Source organism: Phocoena sinus, chromosome 1 (genome assembly GCF_008692025.1).
Source record: "Phocoena sinus isolate mPhoSin1 chromosome 1, mPhoSin1.pri, whole genome shotgun sequence".
NCBI lineage: Eukaryota > Metazoa > Chordata > Mammalia > Artiodactyla > Phocoenidae > Phocoena > Phocoena sinus.
Genome location: NC_045763.1, coordinates 44668446 through 44692320, shown reverse-complemented (window position 1 = coordinate 44692320; position 23875 = coordinate 44668446). Strand labels below are relative to the sequence as shown.

The following is a 23875-nucleotide window of genomic DNA, read 5'->3' as shown; positions in this document are numbered from 1 at the left end:
TCTCAACCACTGCGCCACCAGGGAAGCCCCCGTATATATATTTTTAATGAGTATATATACTGTTTTGTAATCCACTTTTCGGTTTAATATAGCTATCCTTATTACTGTGTCATTAAGTATTCTTTCATATAATTTTAAATGACCATACACAGTCTTTAATTGTAGATGTGTACTATACTTTATTTAACCAATACTCTGCTGCTTGATGTTTAAGGTTAGTCCTAACTTCTGGCTCTTATAACAATGCTGTACATAACGTTCTTACATCTAAGTATTTTTACATAACCTCATTTACTTAAAGTTAATCTCCAAGAATTAAATTTTACTAATTAATAACAATGAATTTGCAGTCAGCATCGGTTTGAATTCCTGCTCTGCCATTACTTATATAACCCTGAGCAATTTACTAAATCTCTCTGAATCTCAGTCTTCTTATCTGTGAAACGGAGATAATAATATAGCTACCCTCATAGAGTTGTATGGTGTTTAAATACCCACAAAGCACAGAGTAACTGCTCAATAAATGCTGGCATTTCTTCCCATTATTTTACTCTATGATCTGTCTGCTACTCCTGTGCCAGTATTATAGCTTTATAAACGTACTTTACTCTTTGGTACAGTAAATATCATAATTCCTCTCTTAGAAAGATTCTTGACTATTCTTGGATTTGTTTTGGACATTTTTTCCTCTAGATGTACATTATAATCATTTAGGTAGTTCTTCCCCCGAAAATGGGGCTATAGGACTTCCTTGGTGGCACAGTGGTTTAGAATCCACCTGCCAATGCAGGGGACATGGGTTCAATCCTTGGTCTGGGAAGATCCTACATGCCACGGAGCAACTAAGCCCGTACACCACAACTACTGAGCCTGTGCTCTAGAGCCCGCGAGCCACAACTACTGAGCTGGCACGCCACAACTACTGAAGCCTGCACGCCCTAGAGCCCATGTGCCACAACTACTGAGCCCGCATGCTGCAACTATTGAAGCCCATGTGCCTAGAGCCCACACTCCACAACAAGAGAAGCCACAGCAATGAGAAGCCCATGCACAGCAACAAAGAGTAGCCCCCACTCGCCCACAACTAGAGAAAGCCTGCGCACAGCAACAAATACCCAACGCAGCCAAAATAAATAAACAAACAAACAAATAAATGGGGCTACATACAATATATGGATCTGTTTGGAGGAAAAGTAATATCTTTACAATATTAAGTCCTCCCATCCATGAAGATGGTGTACCTTCAAGTTTTCCTTGATGTCCCTTGGCAATATTTTGTCATTTTCCCCCATATAGGCTTTTGTACATTTCTTGCCAAGTTTACTCTTAGTTTTTTAATATTTTATATTACTCTTGTTGATAATATATTTTTCATTATATTTCATGACTAGGTAATTGCAAATATATAGAAAATATATTCATCTTTACATATTTATTCTAGAATTGGCTACCTTTTCAGTTTTCTTATAACTTCTAATCGAGTTTTTATTTACCACCTTTTTTTTTTCAGCCTTACATCCCTGCAATAATTTATATCCAAGATTCCTCCTTTTGGTATCATAATATTTCTTCTTTTAACAAAGACTTTAGTGTTTACTACGTTCAGGCACTGTGCTAAGTACCTGAAATACTCAAATAATTATTATCAGTTACTAACCTCTGTTTCTACGTATGCAGAGAGTCTGGCCTAAGTTCTTTCTTTTTGTTGTGTTTTGTTTGTTTTATAACAAATTCATTGAGATATTTATATACCAAAAAATTAATCCTTTTAAAGTATATTAATTCAGTGGTATTTTAGTATATTCAAAGTTGTGCAACCAACACCACTATCTAATGTTAGAACATTCTCATCACCCCAAAAAGAAAACCATACACATTAGCCATCACCCCCACCCCCACCATTCTCCCCTCCTGCTAGCCCCTGGCAACCACTAACCTACTTTCTGTCTTGATGGATTTGCTTATTCTGGACATTTCACACAAATGGAATCATAAAGTATATGGTCTTTTGTTACTGGCTTCATTCACTTAGTATAATGCTTTTAAGGTTTATCCACGTTGAAGCACGTTATCAGTAATTAATTCCTTTTTATGGCCAAATAATATTCCATTGTATGGATGCAGCACATTTTGTTTAGCCATTCACCAGTTGATGGCTGTTTCCCCTTTTCAGCTATTATCAATGATACTGCTATGGACATTTGTGCACAAGTTTTTATATGGACATAGGATCTAATTCCTCTTATATTTAGAAGTAAAAATTTGGGTCATAAGGTAATGTTTAACCTTTTGAGGAACTATCAAGCTGTTCTCTAAAGTGGCTGCACCATGTTACACTCCTACCAGCAACAAATGAAGGTTCCAATTTCTCTACATCCTTAGCAACATTCTTGTCTGTCTTTTTTATTTTAGTTACCCTAGTGGGTGTGCCAATCTTTTTCTTGTACATAGATAACAATCCTGAACCTATCTAGAATGAACCATGGGTCTTAGGACTCCAAAGAAGCTATTCTAAAAATATTTAGTCTAGGCCTACTTATATCAACAGCCATGGAAGCAATTCTTACATGTGACTGTCCTGAAATCAACTACCAACATTTTCTAATTAAATCAAGAAATCAAAATGATTGTCAAATTTTTAAAGTGAAGGAGAGAAATTCTCTTATTTTGGCTTCCCTTAAAACATCTCACTCAAATTAAGCTAACTTTCGGAAAATCTAGTAACAACAACAATAATCTTTTGGGGGCTATAAAGTTTTCAAGTGCTTTTATATACATTATTTCCTTAATTTTCATAAAACCCTGAAAGTAGTTGCACAGGTGTTAATATTAGCTCATTAAGCAGAAAAAATTACTGAGGCTCTAAAAGGTTAAGAACCCTTTAGACTATTCTCTATCCTACTGCCAACTAATCCATCTAATATAACCCACCTAACGCTAACATAAATATCACTTTCAGGTTTGAATTTAAATGGCTCCCCACAGCCTACAGAACAAAGTTTGCCTTTATATATCATTCAAAATTCTTCATAATCTGAAGGATATTTATATGTTCTTATCTTCAGCCCCTTTTTCATCCTCCCCAGGTTTTGTTGTTCTGACCGCTTTGAATGCCATGAACATACATGCCTCTATGCCCTTGCTCATGCCCTGTCCCAGTTCATTCACCTCCTCCTACTCTCCAGTCCCACCTAACTTCATCAATTCAAGTCTCAGCTCACATGCTAACTCTCCTGGAAAGGCGTTCCTGCCTTTCCAGGACATTTTGATAGCCCTTTGCACATACACCCACCTGCAAGTTTCTTGCTAAAGCAGTTGTTTTTTATTCCGGGAAAAATTTCCCATGTCTATTTTCCCACTAAACTCAATGTTCCCTGAGGGGCGAGGACGTATGACAAGTAAGCAACACAACCAGAAATCAATCTCAGGTTGGTTTAACTTCAAATTCAATGCTCTTTCCATTTGCTCATACCATATGGCAAAGTAGGTTATATCAATACTTCCAAACTTTGGCCTATAAAAGTAGTTTCTGTCCATAAATAAATTAAAAGAAAGTTCAAGTCTTTTCCACATTCCTTAAAATCCTTTATCCTTCAAGGTTCTGTGGAGATAATCTAGAAGAGTAGGTAGTAACGCTGGTGTGCCGGGCCACCCAAGGAGCCAGGCTTCCTTTGGGGCCAAGAGCCCATGAACAGCTACTTCCAGCTGCATCTACGCGTCATCTGCTTGCACAATGCCTCAGGAATAGTTATGTTAGACAACAACAAGTTACAGCAGGAAATCACCAGCAAACGTTTAGGAATTCTACCTGAATACCTGGAAATTCCTCCCACTTCCTTAAGACAGATGTAGATTAATTTTGCACTTGCTGTTACTTTTGACAACCAACTGATCCTCTTATAAGATCAAATCCTTTGGTCAATAAAACATTTTCAGTTGAAGAAGGAGTGAGAGAGGGCAAGGAAATGGACAAGGAGGAGAGAGTTAAAAGGGTAAAGAAAATACACATCTGTTGCAACACTAGAGATCACTAATACTAAGAAAGTTCTAAGTGCCTGCTTGCTCGAAGAAAAGTACTTCTTTCTGAGTAGGCAAAGGGTCAAGGAGTAGGTCCTGTTGTAAACTTAATAGGAACAAAAAATTAAGACAATTCAAAGAAGGGCAATGGGGTATTGCTATCGAAAACAAAAGTGGAAATAAAATCTCTTGTCAGGCTTCCTTTGCAATGCAGAAAATGCATGAATTGACAAAAGATTCCAAGACTTTCACTTTCTAGTACTGCAAACATTTAGGAAACTGACAATCGTGGGAAGGAAAAAAGAAACAAGGGGACAAGGTCCATGCAAGTGAGGTTACAGAAGGAGAAGAAAAGAATTAAAATGGGAGCAAGAGGCATACATTTGCAAAGCTAAAAGAAAGCTGTGAAATAAAAACAGCACTGTTTCGTTAATCCCAGTAATGAAATATGCAATGGTTGACATATAGCCATAACAGATACTCTCTAAACTATTTTCTTTTTTGACAGAATAAAGTTGAAAAAAAAGAAAAAAAAAAAGGGACAACCTGGCAGAAGCAACTATCCTATGGATTACTCTGCAGGCAAATACTGGTGGCATGAAAAAAATTTTTTTCAAGCTGAGCCCTTAGAGAGTCCAGCTTCACTTCAGTGGACATTTGTAATAAAAGAAATTTAGAAAACAATAATGAGATATATTTCCCTACTACTGGCAAAGATTTTTTTAAAACCAACCAAGGAAGCGCTGGAGATAGTGTGAAGAAAAAACCATCACTCTCATGAACTGTCATTAAGTTTGTAAATTAGTTCCCTCTTTTTGGTGGATAGTTTGGCAACATGTATCAAAAAGCTAAACATATATATCCAACAACCCAACAATTTCCCCTTCTAACTATTTGTGCTAAGGTAATCATGGCGTTAAGTATTTAAAATCATGGCGTTAAGTATTTAAAAATGAGGGCAAAAGGAAATTTATTATACCTGTTTTTTTTACTTGCAAGCTTTAAATACAACACAATGTTCAACACAGGAGGCTAGTTATATAGATTATGATACCTATATTCAAACGTGTACTACGGGGTCATTAAAACTGATGGTAAGGATTTATATTTATGGGCAGGGAACATACTATCAAGAGAAGAAGGCAGGTTATAAAATAACAGGTAGGGACTTCCCTGACAGTCCAGTGGCTAAGACTCCACACTCCCAACACAGGGGGCCTGGCTTCAATCCCTGGTCAGGGAACTAGATCACACATGCAGCAACTAAAGATCCCGCATAGTGCAACTAAGACCTGGCGCAGCCAAAAAAATAAATAAATGAATATTAAAACAAAACAAAACAGGTAGACTAACAAGGGTGTATCCCTCAAGATGGCGGCAAGACAGGTCTGCAAGCTCCTGGGCCACTGCCTGCCTGCTGGGAACTGTCAGCCCTGGCCTCCTCTACATCAGGAAGATTGTTGATCATTATGAAAATTCTAGAAATGCAGGGTACTTTGTCAAGACACCTCAGTCACTTTAGCTGTTTTCCCATCCACAGCACAATCACCTTAAAGTGTTAAGAAATCCTTTGTGCTATAATAAGGGAGTTACAAGATATGCACAATGCTTGCCTTCACACTGTGGCTCTAACATGAGTGAAATGCACACCTTAAATGTTCTGAATCCTTTATTTCAGCCCACTGGTCAGCTTAATAGATGTGTAATTGGAATTATGTGACTGTGGCTGTAACTGTGCCTCACTGGTCACAATTAAAATCATTATGAAATTCCAAGGTATCTTTAAGTTTGAAACAATGAAGTAAATACCTAATTTTGCCCGAAGAGAATAACTCTCTATTTTGGAGAGTTACTGTTAGATTGCTTTAGTATGATTATTATCTATCAAGAACTAATTACTGATCCCCCAGAAGGCAGACAGCAGAAGCAAGAAGATCTATAATCCTGCAGCCTGTGGAACGAAAACCACATTCACAGACAGATAGACAAAATGAAAAGGCAGAGGACTATGGACCAGATAAAGCAACAAGATAAAACCCCAGAAAAACAACTAAATGAAGTGCAGATAGACAACCTTCCAGAAAAAGAATTCAGAATAATGATAGTGAAGATGATCCAGGACCTCAGAAAATGAATGGAGGCAAAGATCAAGAAAATGTAAGAAATGTTTAACAAACACCTAGAAGAATTAAAGAACAAATACCTAGAAGAATTAAAGAACAAACAAACAGAGTTGAACAATACAATAACTAAAATGAAAAATACCAGAAGGAATCATTAACAGAATAACTGAGGCAGAAGAATGGATAAGTGACTTGGAAGACAGAATGGTGGAATTCACTGCTGTGGAACAGAATAAAGAAAAAAGAATGAAAAGAAACGAAGACAGCCTAAGAGACCTCTGGGACAACATTAAATGCACCAACATTCGCACTATAGGGGTCCCAGAAGGAGAAGAGAGAGAGAACGGACTCGAGAAAATATTTGAAGAGATTATAGTTGAAAACTTCCCTAACATGGGAAAAAAATAGCCACCCAAGTCCAGGAAGCACAGAGAGTCCCAGGCAGGATAAACCCAAGGAGAAACACACCAAGACATACACTAATCAAACAGACAAAAATTAAAAAGACAAAGAAAAATTATTAAAAGCAACAAGGGAAGAATGACAACACACAAGGGAACTCCCATAAGGAAAGTTAACAGCTGATTTCTCAGCAGAAACTCTACAAGCCAGAAGGGGGTGGCAAGATATATTTAAAGTGATGAAAGGGAAGAACCTACAACCAAGATTACTCTCCCACCAAGGATCTCATTCAGATTCGACAGAGAAATCAAAATCTTTACAGACAAGCAAAGAGAATTCAGCACCACCAAACCAGCTCTACAACAAATGCTAAAGGAACTTCTCTAAGTGGAAAACAAAAGAGAAGAAAAGGACCTACAAAAACAAACCCAAAACAATTAAGAAAACGGTAATAAGAACATACAAACTGATAATTACCTTAAATGTGAATGGATTAAATGCTCCAACCAAAAGACACAGGCTCACTGAACGGATACAAAAAGAAGTCCCATACATATGCTGTCTACAAGAGACCCACTTCTGACCTAGGGAAACATACAGACTGAAAGTGAAGGTGTGGAAAAAGATATGCCATGCAAATGGAAATCAAAAGAAAGCTGGAGTAGCAATACTCGTATCAGATAAAATAGACTTTAAAATAAAGAAAGCTACAAGAGAAAAGGAAGGACACTACATAGTGATCAAGGGATCAATCCAACACTTATAAATATACATGCACCCAACACAGGAGCACCTCAACACATAAGGCAAATGCTAACAGCTATAAAAGAGGAAATTGACAGTAACACAATAATAGTGGGGGACTTTAACACTTCACTTACACCAATGGACAGATCATCCAGACAGAAAATTAATAAGGAAACACAAGCTTTAAATGACACAACAGACCAGATAGATTTAATTGATATTTATAGGACATTCTATCAAAACACAGCAGTATACACTTTCTTCTCAAGTACACACGGAACATTCTCCAGGATAGATCACATCTTGGGTCACAAATCAAGCCTCGGTAAATTTAAGAAAACTGAAATCATATCAAGCATCTTTTCCGACCACAATGCTGTGAGGTTAGAAATAAACTACAGGGGAAAAAAAATGTAAAACACACAAACGCATGGAGGTTAAACAATACATCACTAAATAACTAAGAGATCAATGAAGACATCAAAGAGGAAATCAAAAAATACCTAGAGACAAATGACAATGAAAACACGACGATCCAAACCTATGGGATGCAGTGAAAGCAGTTCTAAGAGGGTAGGTTTATAGCAAAACAATCCTACCTCAAAAAACAAGAAAGATTTCGAAGAAACAATCTAACCTTACACCTAAAGGAAACTAGTGAAAGAAGAACAAACAAAACCCAAAGTCCATACAAGGAAAGAAATCATAAAGATCAGAGCAGAAATAAATGAAATAGAAACAAAGAAAACAACAGCAAAGATCAATAAAACTAAAAGCTGGTTCTTTGAGAAGATAAACAAAATTGATAAACCTTTAGCCAGACTCATCAAGAAAAAGAGGGAGATGACTCAAATCAATAAAATTAGAAATGAAAAAGGAGAAGTTACAACGGACACCACAGAAATACAAAGCATCATAAGAGACTACTACAAGCAACTCTATGCCAATAAAATGGACAACTTGGAGGAAATGAACACATTCTTAGAAAGGTATGAAGTTCCAAGACTGAACCAGGAAGAAATAGAAAATATGAACAGACCAATCACAAGTAATGAATTTGAAACTGTGGTTAAAAACCTTTCAAGAAACAAAAGTCCAGGACCAGATGGCTTCACAGGTGAATTCTATCAAACATTTAGAGAGGAGCTAACACCCATCCTTCTCAAACTCTTCCTAAAAATTGCAGAGGAAGAAACACTCCCAAACTCATTCTATGAGGCCACCTTCACCCTGATACCAAAACAAGACAAAGATACTATAAAAAACATTACAGACCAATACCATTGATGAATATAGATGCAAAAATCCTCAACAAAATACTAGCAAACAGAATCCAACAACACATTAAAAGGATCATACACCACGATCAAGTGGGGTTTATCTCAGGGATGCAAAGATTCTTCAATATATGCAAATCAATCAGTGTGATACACCACATTAACAAATTGAAGAATGAAAACCATATGATCATCTCAATAGATGCAGAAAAAGCTTCTGACAAAATTCAACACCAATTTATGATAAAACTCTCCAGAAAGTGGGCATAGAGGGAACCAACCTCAACATAATAAAGGCCATATACAACAAACCCACAGCAAACATCATTCTCAATGGTGAAAAACTAAAAGCATTTCCTCTAATATCAGGAGCAAGACAAGGATGTCCACTCTCACCACTAATGTTCAACGTAGTTTTGGAAGTTCTAGGCACAGCAATCAGAGAAGAAAACGAAATAAAAGGTATAGAAATTGGAAAAGAAGTAGTAAAACTGTCCCTGTTTGCAGATGACATGATACTACACATAGATAATCCTAAAGGTGCTACCAGAAAACTACTAGAACTAATCAATGAATTCGGTAAAGTTGCAGGATGAAAAATTTATGCACAGAAATCTCTTGCATTCCTATACACTAACAACAAAAGATCAGAAGGAGAAATTAAGGAAACAATTCCATTCACCACTGCAACAAAAAAAATAAAATACCTAGGAATAAACCTCCCTAAGGAGGTAAAAGACCTGTACTCAGAAAACTATAAGCCTCTGATGAAAGAAATCAAAGACGACACAAACAGATGGAGAGATATACGATGTTATTGGATTGGAAGAATCAATATTGTCAAAATGACTATACTCCCCAAAGCAATCTACAGATTCAGTGCAATCCCTATCTAATTACCAAGGGCATTTTTTAAAGAACTAGAACAAAACATCTTAAAATTTGTATAGAGACACAAAAGACCCCGAATAGCCAAAGCAATCTTGAGGGAAAAAAACGGAGCTGGAGGAATCAGACTCCCTGATTTCACACTATACTACCAAGCTACTGTAATCAAGAGAATATGGTACAATATGGCACAAAACAGAAATATAGATCAATGGAACAGGACAGAAAGCCCAGAGATAAACCCACAACACCTATAGTGAACTAATCTATGACAAAGGTGGCAAGGATATACAATGGAGAAAAGACAGCCTCTTCAATAAGTGGTGTTGGAAAAACTGGACAGCTACATTTAAAAGAATGAAATTAGAACACTCCCTAACACCATACACAAAAACAAACTCAAAATGGATTAAAGACCTAAATGTAAGACCAGACACTATAAAACTCTTAGAGGAAAACATGGGAAGAACACTCTTTGACATAAATCACAGGAAGATCTTTTTTGACCCACCTCCTAGAGTAATGGAAATAAAAAACTAAATAAACAAATGGGACCTAATGAAATTTAAAAGCTTTTGCACAGCAAAGGAAACTATAAACAAGACAAAAAGACAAACCCTCAGAATGGGAGAAAATATTTGTAAACGAATCAATGGACAAAGGATTAATCTCCAAAATATATAAACAGCTCATGCAGCTCAATGTTAAACAAACAAACAACCCAATCCAAAAACGGGCAGAAGACCTAAACAGACATTTCTCCAAAGTAGGCATACAGATGGCCAAGAGGCACATGAAAAGATGTACAACATCACTAATTTTTAGAGAAATGCAAATCAAAACTACAGTGAGGTATCACCTCACACCAGTCAGAATGGGCATCATCATTAAATCTACAACAACAAATGCTGGAGAGGGTGTGGAGAAAAGGGAACCCTCCTGCACTGTTGGTGGCAATGTAAATTGACCTAGCCACTATGGAGAACAGTATGGAGGTTCCATAAAAAACTAAAAATAGAATTACCATACGACCCAGCAATCCCACTACTGGGCATATACCCTGAGAAAACCATAACTCAAAAAGACACATGCACCACATTGTTCACTGCAGCACTATTTATTTATTTATTTATTTTTTGCAGTATGCGGGCCTCTCACTGTTGTGGCCTCTCCCGTTGCGGAGCACAGGCTCCAGACGCGCAGGCTCAGCGGCCATGGCTCATGGGCCCAGCCGCTCCGCAGCATGTGGGATCTTCCCGGACCAGGGCACGAACCCGCGTCCCCTGCATCGGCAGGCGGACTCTCAACCACTGCACCACCAGGGAAGCCCCGCAGCACTATTTACAATAGCCAGGACATGGAAGCAACCTAAGTGTCCATCAACAGATGAATGGATAAAGAATATGTGGCACAAACATACAACGGAATGTTACTCAGCCATAAAAAGAAACGAAATTGAGTTATTTGTAGTGAGGTAGATGGACCCAGAGTCTGTCATACAGAGTGAAGTAAGTCAGAAAGATACATACATACAAATACTGTACGTTAACACATATACATGTAATCTAAAAAGAAAAAAAAGGTTCTGAAGAACCTAGGGGCAGGACAGGAATAAAGACGCAGATGTAGAGAATGGACTTGAAGACACAGGGTGGGGGAAGGGTAAGCTGGGACGAAGTGCGAGAGTAGCATGGACATATATACACTACCAAATGTAAAATAGACGGCTAGTGGGAAGCAGCCACATAGCACATGGAGATCAGCTCAGTGCTTTGTGATCACCTAGAGGGATGGTATAGGGAGGGTCGGAGGGAGACGTAAGAGGGAGGAGATATGGGGATATATGTATATGTATAGCTGATTTACTTTGTTATAAAGCAGAAACTAACACAGCATTGTAAAGAAATTTTACTCCAATAAAGATGTTAAAAAAAGAAAGGAAAAAAAAAAAAAACTAAAAATAGAATTACCATATGACCCAGCAATCCCACTACCGGGCATATATCCAGAGAAAACCATAATTTAAAAAGACACATGCACCCCAATGTTCATTGCAGCATTATTTACAGTAGCCAGGTCATGGAAGCAACCTAAATGCCCATCGACAGACGAATGGATAAAGAAGTTGTGGTACATATACACAATGGAATATTACTCAGCCATAAAAAGGAACGAAATTGGGTCATTTGTAGAGATGTGGATGGACCTAGAGACTGTCATACAGAGTGAAGTAAGTCAGAAAGAGAAAAACAAATATCGTATATTAATGCATATATGTGGATTCTCGAAAAAACGGTACAGATGAACCAGTTTGCAAGGCAGAAATAGAGACAGAGATGTTGAGAACAAACATATGGACACCAAGGGGGGCAAGTGGGGATGGGGGTTGGTGGTGGTGGGATGAATTGGGAGATTGCAATTGACATATATACACTCATATGTATAAAATGAATAACTAATAAGAACCTGCTGTATAAAAAAAAAATTTTTTTAAGAACTAAGTACTGTACATAAACATAGTTGCATATATAATATAAATTTAAAAACTCAACATGCATTGTATGATCCTAGTTATGTAAAACTGTATGTTAATACACACAGAGAGATGTCTGAAAGAATGTCAACCACTGTTAACAGTTTAGTGAACTCTTAGTAATGGCATTTCAGGAGATTTAAAATTTTTCTTTTACTTTTTTTTTTTTTTTTTTTCAGTATGCGGGCCTCTCACTGTTGTGGCCTCTCCCGTTGCGGAGCACAGGCTCCGCATGCGCAGGCTCAGCGGCCATGGCTCACGGGTCCAGCCGCTCCGCGGCATGTGGGATTTTCCCGGACCGGGGCATGAACCCATGTCCCCTGCATCAGCAGGCGGACTCTCAACCACTGCGCCACCAGGGAAGCCCAAAATTTTTCTTCTTTATATGCTTCTGTATAATCCTTTTAATTAGATCATTTTTACAACAAGAAAAACAAATTTTAAAACTGAAAAACTCAAGCACAAAAGATTTCTTTTTAAAAGGAGTTTTGATATTAGGTACCTTTAAGACTCCTTTAAATATTATTCTTTCGAATGGTTCTAAGTAAGATCTTTGTAATTCAGAAGGAAATTATACCAAAATAAATTAGAATCCCTTTACATCACTCAAATCTGGAGATTTATTCATCTGTGAAATGCACTCTTACCAAAATTACAAGGAAGCCATAGTAGACACTAAGAAATATAAAATACACTCAATACTTGACAGTACGATATAAATTTTCAACTGGTACCACTCATGGCAACACCTGAAATCTATATCTGCTTCCTCTAGCCCCAGGGTCCTCCTGGTAGTATTGGGTTGACCAAAAAGTTCGTTCAGGTTTTTCCGTAAGAAATATCCCAATATTTTACATAAATCTTACCTCTTCAAGCTTCTTCTCAATCTCCTTAAAGACAAGACTTGCCTTAAATCCATCAACTGCAGAGCTGGTTGGAGCAGCCTCAATTTGATTAGTTCTAAAAGAACTGGGGGAAAGAATCGATTTCAATCCATGGAGTCATATAGGTACTAGGTTTTTCAACATTTATACAGTAGTAATTTTCAAAAATCCTAATAGAGATGCTGTGCCTTTTACCCAAAGGAAACTGTTATTAAGCCAATAAAACAATTAAGCTTTTCTTCCCATTTTTCAACAAATATTGAGCGCTCACTAGATGGTAGGCCTTGTCCTTGAAAATATATTAAACCAACGAACCTACCCTCATGAAGCTTCTAAGCCACTGGGGGAGACAATGAACATGCAAAAAATAAAGAATATAGTTACTATGAAGAAAATAAGGCAGATTAAGGAGATATAAAGAAAGTATATTTATGTGTGTTGGTCTATTTTATTTATTTTTTAAAGATTTATTTTATTATTTATTTAATTTACTTTTGTCTGCGTCAGGTCTTAGTTGCAGCACGCGGGGTCTTCTTTGAGGCGTGTGGGCTCTTTTGTTGCGGCATGCAGGTTATCTCTCTACTTGTGGCACACAGGCTCTGTAGTTATGTCATGTGGGTTCCAGAGCATGTGGGCTCTGCAGTTTGTAGCACACGGGCTCTCTAGTTGAGGCACGCGAGCTCAGTAGTTGTGGCGCAGGCTTAGTTGCCCCACAGGCATGTGGGATCTTAGTTCCCTGATCAGGGATCGAACCGGTGTCCCGTGCATTGTAAGGCAGCTTCTTTAGACCCCTGGTGGTCTATTTTAGATAGCCTAGTCAGATAGGCCTCTCTGAGGAGGTGATATTTAAATTAGGTATTAAATTATGTAAATGAGCCAGCCATGTAAAGATTTAGGTGGAGAAGTCAGCTCTATACTTCCAGTATAAAGAACTTGATGTAGAAACTAGCTTAGCAGTTGAAGGAACTATAAGAAGGCCAGTATGGCTGGAGCAGAGCAGAGGAGAAGGACCTAAGGTCACAGAAACATGCAGGGCAAGATAACAAGGGGCTTTACAGGTCACAGTTAAGAGTTTGGATTTTATTTTAAGTACCTTGAGAACTGCAGGGTATAAGCTGGAGAGTAGCACAATCCATTTACATGTTTTAAAAAATAAATCTGGCTGCTAGCTGGAAAATGGACTATAAAAGGGCAAGTGAGGAGGCAGGGAGACCAATTAAGAGGCTACTGCAGTAGTCCAGGCAAGAGACGATGGTGATTAAACAGGGTATAATGAAGTGGGGAGTAAGCAGAGGTTGGACTCGAGATTTATTTTTTAGCTATGACACAAGATATGAATTTACTAACATCCATCTATTGGTTGCTTGATACTTGGGCAACAACTATAGATAAATGGCCTGATGTGGCAGAAAGAACATAGTCCCTATAGCTACAAAAGCCTGGGTTAGAATCTCAAGGCTTCCTCCACTCACTAGCTATGAGATTCTGAGCAAGCTACTTCATCTCTGTGCAACCTCTGGTGGGGAGGCAGGGAAGAAGGTGGAGGGTGCCGGTGACTTTGCAGAATTAAGTGGAATCCCGTGTGGAAGGTACCTAGCAGAGATCCTGGCCCATGGTAAAAAATGACAGCCACGACTATTACAGGCTGCAGAGCCTCAAGCATTAGATGCTGAGAGAAACTGAAAGGTCTGAAGAAGATGAGGGCACTTTAGGTTTTAAGTAATTCCTCTGACATACCACAAGCATCCTGGCGGTGGCTGAGGCCAGGACTGGAACAACAAACACGGGAAGGATATACTTGAAGGAGTCAAGAGCGTAGCAGCTGCTCAGTAAGCAAAGCATTTCTTTCCTTCTTTCTCTACCTCCTCTCCTTCGTCTCTTTCTCCCCACCCACCCCACCCATTTCTCCTTTCCCTTCCCTTCCCTTTCCTTCTTTCTATCATTTCATAAATATTTAACGACTGCCTGCTACAGGCCAAGCATTGTTCGAGGTACTGGGAGTACAATGGCGAACAAGTCAGACCCAGTCCCAGTCCTCACTGAATCTATATTTTTCCAGGAAAAAAAGAAGTAAACAGACAAAATAATTACAAGTATTAGGAAGCAGACAAAAAGAGGAACCGAGGTTAAGGCAGTCAAGGAATGATGTCTCTGAGCAAGTGAATTTAAGCTAAGACCCACTTAAAGGAAGAAAAGGAGCTAGACATTCAAAGAGGAAACTTGCAAAGATCCTGAGAGAGAAAAAGAGTTTAGCATGTTAAAAGAAAGTAAAAGAGGACCAGTCACTAGAGTACAGTAAGTGGGGGCAAAATGACACAAAATGAAATTGGGGAACTGGGCAGGGACCAGACCATCCAGGCCAAAGAAGGGATTTTGGGAAACCACTGAAATGATTAAACAGGGAAGTGAAATAGTTTGATTTGTGATTATTCTTACAACTGTGCAGACAATGAATTGGTGGGGTTGGGACGCAAGAACTCAGGTGGGGAGAGGGTTACGAGGCTGCTGGAGTGGTCCAAATAGGAAGTGGAGGCAGTCTGCCAGTGGAGATGGAGAGAAGGAAGTGGATTCAAAATATATTTTAAACATTGAATCCATAAGCCTTGCTGCTGGGCACGAGAGAGATCTAAGGGGGAGGGGAAAGAGCAAGGATGATTTAGGTGTTTGGCCTGAATAACTGAAGGGATGACAGTGCCATTTATTGACAAAAGGAAGAATGCAGTGAGAGTAAAGGGGATCAAAGTCCCATCTCAGGCACAGTCAGAATGGGACCTTTGTGAGACAAGAAGGCAGTTGGATATGACAGTGTGGAGCTCAGAAGCAGTCTAGACTGGAGATAAGGTTGGATAATCATTAGCATAATGAAAGTATTTAAATCCATGGGAACAGACAAGCTCACCTTGAGGGAATTCTAGAGAAAGAAGTAAGCCTAGGACAATACCCTGTGGATCTCAATTATTTAGAAGTCTGGGAGGGAAGAGGAAGCAGTAGCCAGTGATGCAAGAGGAAAACTAGAAGAACATAATGTCATAGAAGCCAAGAGGGGAGAAAGAATCTGGGAGGGAGGGAGGGAGGAAACTATGTCAAATGCTGCCAAAGGTCAAATACCCACTGGACTGGCAACATGAAGAGTTCAGCTGACTTGGGCAAAAGCAATATTAAGCAAGTGTTGGAAGGCAGAAGTCAGTAGAGATTACAGTAAATTAAAGAGTGAATAGGAGAGGGAAATAGAAACAGTATGTCTCTTTTGAGACATTACTTTCAGGGGAACAGTGAAATGGAGTGGTCTCTGGAGGGGAGGGTGGTATTAAGGAAAGTTTGTTTTTGTTTTCAGATCAACATATTAGAGCATGTTTGCCTGATGATGGTAATGAACCAGGGGAAAAGAGACAGAAGTCTTGAGAAGGTGAAGGGGGATGAGATCTAGTGACCTATGAAGGAAGAGTAGGAGACTCAAGGGAAGAAGAGGATCAGATGGGTAGAATGCTAGATAGGTCTATAAGTCTTGGGATGGAAGATAAGGGAGTTTGGGTCTAATGGCTTCTGTTTTTTCAACAACATACAAGGCAAAAGTAATCAGCTGAAAATGAGGGTGAAAGGAGGGTGTGGAAAGTCTAAGAGGTTGAAAAGTGAACCTACTAGAGAAATCATATTAATATCACAACAAGGAATGGAAGTAAGCACTCACCATGCTGAAATACATGCAATTCTCAGAGCATGGCATGCTACTTCATACTTCCATGCCTTTGCCCTTGCGTCTGGAATACCTCCATCTTAGCAAATTCTATTTTACCCTTCAAGATCCAGGCCAGGAAACTCCCCTTCCGTGAAACCCTAGTAAATGTCAGCTTCTCAAGAGCATATACCACAGCTTTTGAAAAAAATAATCTTTATTTATATCCCCAGTTCCTGACACACAATAGGTATTCAGTAAATAGTGACTGAATAGAACTGAATTATACTGAATTCTCTCTTAGCTAAATTCTAGTATTTTCCTGTTCCATTTAGAGCAGAATTATCTATGGTACACCATTTTCTCAGTCAAAAGTCTGAATGAGTGACCTAAAATCAAGTGGCTACAACTAGTCCTCCACAAGCCAGTTTCATCTCATTTATAGTCCAACTTTTCAGCCTTTAATCATAAACATCACTGTGCCCTCTCCAAGCTTGACACTTCCTAACTGTATGTGATAAAATAATAACTGAAACTTCTCAGCGTACATACAAAGTATCTTGATACTTTATGGGGCAGAGTTCAGACAAGTTCTGACAGGTCACAGATGTTTATTTTGCTTCTGTTGAAAAGTTCACTCAGTTAATGATTAACCAACTTTTCATCCAGATTAGGGAAAAAATTAATATATAAAGTTATATCAATATTTTCTGAAAATCCCTCATATCTTACAATTTATTTGATATGTGCCCTGCTCTAGGGAAGCTGAATATAACTTACACAAACTCAGAAAATAACTTACTCATATTACAAAAGGATGCACCTCATGATTTCTTTATATTCGAAGTTCTTTTAGCAGAAACTAAAGTCTGATTATTTTTATTTTTTTTACCTTGGTTTACACATAAGTTTTCTGGAATAAATCTAGTATATAAAATGTTGGAAGGGACTCTGAAGATTAACTATTTAGTGTATGAATTCCCTCTATGCTTCCTGAAATTTTCATTCCAAGGTCTAGAACACAGGCACTGTTTCAACAACGTCAAAGATCAGAAGCACGGGGGCTTCCCTGGTGGCGCAGCGGTTGATTGTCCACCTGCCGATGCAGGGGACACGGGTTCATGTCCCGGTCCGGGAAGATCCCACATGCCGCGGAGCGGCTGGGCCCGTGGGCCATGGCCGCTGAGCCTGCGCGTCCGGAGCCTGTGCTCCACAACAGGAGAGGCCGCGGCAGTGAGAGGCCCGCGTACCACAAAAAAAAAAAAAAAAAAAGATCAGAAGCACAGAGTAGCCAACAAAACAGGAACTTTGAACTCAGAGAGATGAAGGTTAGAGTCTTGACCACTACCACTTAAGACTCTCTTTAGATACATTGTTTTAACTCTGATCATCAATCTCCTCATCTATAAACAAGGTACAAAACTTACCATGTGGATTTTTATGAGGATTAAACAAAGCAGTGAAGAAGAAGCACCTAGCATGGTCTTGGTGTTCATACTAGGCCCTCAAAAAGTGGTTGTTAAAGAACTATTACAACTCAATAATAAAAAGACAACCCAATTTTAAAATGGCCAAAATATCTGAATAGGTATTTCTCCTAAGATACAAATGGCCAATAAGCACGTGAAAAGATGCTCAGGGGCTTCCCTGGTGGCGCAGTGGTTGAGAGTCCGCCTGCCGATGCAGGGGACACGGGTTCGTGCCCCGGGCCGGGAGGATCCCACATGCCGCGGAGCAGCTGGGCCCGTGAGCTATGGCCGCTGAGCCTGCGCGTCCGGAGCCTGTTGCTCTGCAACGGGAGAGGCCACAACAGTGAGAGGCCCGCGTACCGCAAAAAAAAAAAAAAAAAAAGATGCTCAACATCATTAGCCATCAGGGGAATGCAAATCAAAACCACAATGAGATAACACTTCACACCCACTAGGATAGCTAAAATTAAAAAAGCAGACAGGACTTCCCTGGTGGCGCAGTGGTTGAGAGTCCGCCTGCCGATGCAGGGGACACGGGTTCGTGCCCCGGCCCGGGAAGATCCCACATGACGCGGAGCGGCTGGGCCCGTGAGCCATGGCTGTTGAGCCTGCGCATCCGGAGCCTGCGCTCCGCAACGGGAGAGGCCACAACAGTGAGAGGCCCACATACCGCGAAAAAAAAAAAAAGCAGACAATAACAAGTGTTAATGAGGATGTGAAGAAATCGGAACCCTTATAATGGAATTTTATTCAGCCATAAAAAGGAATGAAGTACTACATTCATTTTTATAACATGGATGAACCTTGAAAACATTATGCTAAATGAAAGCAGCAGTCACAAAAGGCCACATATTGTATGATTTCATTTATATGAAATGTCCAGAATAGGCAAATCCTTAGAGACAGAAAGTAGACTGTGGTTGTCAGAGCCTGCAAGAAGTGGGACTGGGGAATGACTGCTAACGGGTACATGGTTTCTTTCAGGGGTGTTGAAAATGTTCTAAAATCGATTGTGGTGATGATTGCACAACTCTGTGATATACTAAAAAACCACTGAACGTACACTTAAAGTAGTGAATTTGTGGCATGTAAATTATATCCCCCAAAAAGCTGTTAAAAATCATTTTTAAAGTGGCTGCTGCTGTTTGTAGCGTTTAGGAAGAATACAGGATCCTACATTTTAATCAAATCTCCATCCCTAAATCTAACATTTTACCAGTTTTACCAGTAATTAGTCTGTTCAAATTAGAAGTGGTTGTGCGACACACACAGGACAAAAGAACAGGGTTCATTTGCAATCAGCAACTCCCCTGACCTCTGAACGGGCACACGACCCCATCACAGACAGAAATCCAGCCCAGAAAGCCAAACTGTGGACTTCAACAGGTTGGATACATGCCTCACTCTGAACTAAAAATTAAAGTTCATCTTTTCCAAACTTCTAGGTGACATTTATAATATATAAAACCATTTTCAACAATTTAACCAGTGACGTGAACTACAGAAATAGGAAAGAAAAAAGGAAAATAGCTAGATAAATCAGAAGTCAACAGTTTATTGAGCAACTGAATGAGTGGCAGGTACTTTTTGTTAGTTTTCTAATCCCTGAAGTAGATATTTTCACTCTTTTCTAACTGAGGGAAAGGTGAACATGTCCTAAGCAAGCAGTGTGACGGAAAAGTTGATGGGGTGTTCTTTCCACTGATCAACACTGCCTCTCTGATAATTCTAGCCTATAAAAAATTTTAAAAAGATGTCCCATACAGGTGGCATTTCAGTAGTTTTATAATTTCTTCATTCTAACTGCTAATGAATTGGTGGCTACGTTAGTATGGAGAAAGATAAAAATCAGATAAGATTTTTGCATGTGTTCTTAAATATCTCTTTTTAAATGAAACTAAGGGACTTCCCTGGTGGCACAGTGGTTAGGAATCCACCTGCCAACGTAGGGGACACGGATTCGACCCCTGGTTCAGGAAGATCCCACATGCCGCAGAGCAACTAAGCCCATGCGCCACAACTACTGAACCTGCACTCTAGAGTCCGTGAGCCACAACTACTGAGCCCGCGTGCCACAACTACCGAAGCCTGCGCACCTAGAACCTGTGCTCCTCAACAAGAGAAGCCATCGCAGTGAGAAGCCTGTACACTGCAACAAAGACCCAACGCAGACAAAAATAAATAAATATTTTTAAAAATAAATGAAACTAAAATCGTGTGTGTGTGTGTGTGTGTGTGGTGTTGTGTGTGTGTCCACTGTGTCCCCTGAGAAGTCCTGGAGGTAATAACAACAAGCACTCAGCCAGCAGCCACACTGTGGTTTCTAAATACCATTCTCCACTAAAAGGAACTAGGGCTCTCTGAAGAAATGGTTGATCTTAGGGCTGGGGCAGGGAAAATACAGGATGAGCCTGGAATACCTTCTTGAGCTAGAAAGCAAGCAAGTAATAAATAGAATCACAAGACAGTACAAGTCAGCTAGAAGGGGCTTCTGCTGGCTAAAGCAGGGACATTTTGAGTGTCAAAATAAATGATACTAATGAATTATAACCCACTGAATAAAATATGAATTCATGAGTTCATACTGATATATTTATCGATATAGATGAATATGAACAAATTTTTTAACGGGGGAGAAGAGAATCTCCCTTACAGCAGAACACCACTTAATAAATACAAGGTATGATGAAGTTAGAAAAATATCATCCGTGGATGCTAAGATGAATGAGTAATGGGTAAAAGCTGGATGAGGAACAGGATATTTACATAATCTCAAAACATCTCACCACAAATTACCTATTAAGTACAAAGGAAAAAACAGTAACTCTGTCAGAGGAAAACATGGTAGATACCACCTTAGTCAAGAAATCAAAGCTAAGCATCACCAGTATAGGATAATGCACATCATGTGCTTCCAGTCGTGATGCATTAAGGATACATCATCACTTCAGTGGTATTCCTGCAAAAAATGTGTAACCTGAACCTAATTACGAGGAAACGTGACAAATGCAAATTGAGGGACATTCCATTCTTAAAGAATCTACTTATACTCTCCAAAAAAGTCAAAGTCAAGAAATAAGAAAGGCTGAGGGATTGTTTCAGATTAAAGGAAACTAAAGAGACATGACAGCTAAACGAACTCAGGATCCTAAATTGGATCCTGGACAAGGAGAAAGACTAAAGCTTATAGTATCTTTTAAAGAGATATCATTGGGATAATTGTCAAACTGTGAATACCTTCTTTGGATTAGGTAATAGCATTTTTAAAAATTTACTTATTTTTTAATATTTATTTATTTAGGCTGCGCCGGGGCTTAGTTGTGGCATGTGGGATCTTTAGTTGCCGCGTGCGGGCTCTTAGTTGTGGCATGCGGACTTCTTAGTTGTGGCATGCGGACTTCTTAGTTGCAGCACGCAGACTCTTAGTCGTGGCATGCACGTGCAATCTAGTTCCCCAATCAGAGATTGGAACCTGGGGCCCCTGTAGGTAATAGCATTTTATCAGTGTTAAATTTCCTGATTTTGATAGCTATACTGTGGTTGAGTAATAGAATGTTCTAGTCTTTAGAAATGCATACTAAAATATATAAGGGTAAAAGAGCATAATGTCTCCAACTTTCAAACATTTCAGAAAACACATGCACATATATATATATATGCATGTAGAAAAATGATGAAGCAAATGAGGCAAAATATAAACAATCTGAGTACAAGGTATATGGGAGTTCCTTGTACTATTCCTGTAATTTTTCCATGTATGTTTGAAATTATGTCAAAATCAAGGTTTCTAATTAAAATAGAAAATTTAGAAAATGAAAAGGCTAATCACCTACAATCTCACCACTACCAGCAAGTTTCCTATATTCATTTTTTCCACATTGCTTCCTCTAGTCCTTGTTTATGAGCACACATACACGGGTACAATTTTTACTTCTAACTTTTAACTTCTTATATCACTTAGGGTTTTCACCTGTTGACTTAAACTTTCAAGCTAACTTAGACAATTTTCCACTAAAAAAGAAAAATTGGAGTAATCCAAATATGCCTCAACCAGGGAATGGATAAGCTGTGGTACATCCATACAAACGAATACCACTAAGCAATAAAAAGGAACAGATTACTCACACACAATAACATGAATGAATCTCAAATGCATTCTGCTAAGTGAAAGAAGCCAGATCAAAGGCTTTTTGATTCTATTCACATGATATTCTGGAAAGGAGCAGAAAATAGATAGTGGTTGCCAAGGAATGGAAGATAGGGGGAAGGGTTGACTACAAAGGTGAACAAAGAATTCTGGTGGGTGATGCAATTGTTCTGTAACTTGATTATGGTGGTAGTTACTTGACGGTACATGTCTGTCAAAACTTTTAGAACTATGCACTAAACAGGTGGACTTTCACTGTATGTAAATTTTTATACCTTAATTAAAAATAGAAAAAACAAAACAAAGTTGGGTTTAAAAACAGGTTTCACTTAACAGAATACAAAATGCAAATCTATCCTCAATCTGTGTCTTACATAAAATGAATAGGATGTTATAATACAGAGTCAATACTTATATTCAAAAGTGGTCTAAAGGAAAGTTTAACTGTAAATTAAATGCAATTGGTCACAGTTCTTAAATAAGACCTCTCCTCTTCATTTTCATGGTCCCTGTTGCAGCACTAAACATTTCTTATCCACACTACTGCAACTGCTTCCTAAGGATTCCTGGCCTCTGGTCCCTCCACCACTCAACTCAAAGTAATACCAGACTGATCTACCTAAAGTAAAGTGCAATATAATCACATAATCTTTTGCTAAAACTCATATTCTGTAGGATAAATTTCAAACTCCTCAGCATAACGTTGGAAGCACTTCAAAACCTTGATCCAATCTACTGTTACAGCTGCAACTCCTGTCACCTATGTATTACTGACTCTGCCCCTCTACCCAGGCACAACAAAATAATCCACCCTCTACCCACACAGGACAACCACTCTTATATATTCAAATTGCGTACCTATGTACAGACCTGGGATGCCCTTCCTCTACGCTTTTGCTGGGCAATCCTAGTCATCCCAGTTCAAATTTAGGTCCTTCATAATAATTTCTTCCTCTGGGCTTCTACAGCATTTTGAAAAAGGTATGTCTGCCTTCCCCATCTACTCAGAGGACCATACTTAGGGGCCTAAGCATATAGCAGCTGCTCCATCAAAGTTAGCTAAACGAGAAACTAAGGAAATCAGATCATGTGCAATCAGTACCTTAAAATTACTTTGTTTAAAACAAATCCTCATTTTAAAACTATATCTGCACCATCAGAGTTAGAATTATTTTCACAGCTTCGGCCTTTGAAGTGGGATATGTTCTATCACTAAAACTATCAAAATATCTTCAATACTTGAAGCCAATTTCTTTCAGTCATCAATATATCACCTGGATTTGTTCATTCTTCTGGCTTCCCAGAAATATCAACTATAGTTATCGTGAACAATTCTATCTCCCAATTATTTAGTCTCCTGAAAATAGAAGAACTATGAGGAGGGACCTCCAAGATAGCGGAGAACTAAGATGTGGAGATCACCTTCCTTCCCAAAAATACATCTACATGTGGAACAACTCCTACAGAACACCTACTTAATGCTGGCAGAAGACCTCAGACTTCCCAAAAGGCAAGAAACTCCCCACGTACCTGGGTAGGGCAAAAAAAAAGGAAAAACAGACACAAAAGAACAGGGAAGGGACCTGCACCTCTGGGAGGGAGGTGTGAAGGAGGCAAGGTTTCCACACACTAGGAAGCCCCTTCATGGGTGGAGACAGAGGGTGGCGGAGAGGGGAAGCTTCGGAGCCACAGAGGAGAGCGCAGAAACAGAGGTA

General features: G+C 39.0%; 1 protein-coding gene across 2 annotated transcripts in view; it reads right to left on the bottom strand.

The window, feature by feature from the left end:
• SCP2 (sterol carrier protein 2) overlaps positions 1-23875 on the bottom strand; it is a 165457-nt gene that overhangs the window by 22139 nt on the left and 119443 nt on the right. For both annotated transcript variants that reach the window (XM_032634570.1, XM_032634573.1), the window contains one exon: positions 12854-12956. In XM_032634570.1, the coding sequence (XP_032490461.1) occupies positions 12854-12956 (103 nt within the window). The remainder of the gene's footprint in view (positions 1-12853; positions 12957-23875) is intronic.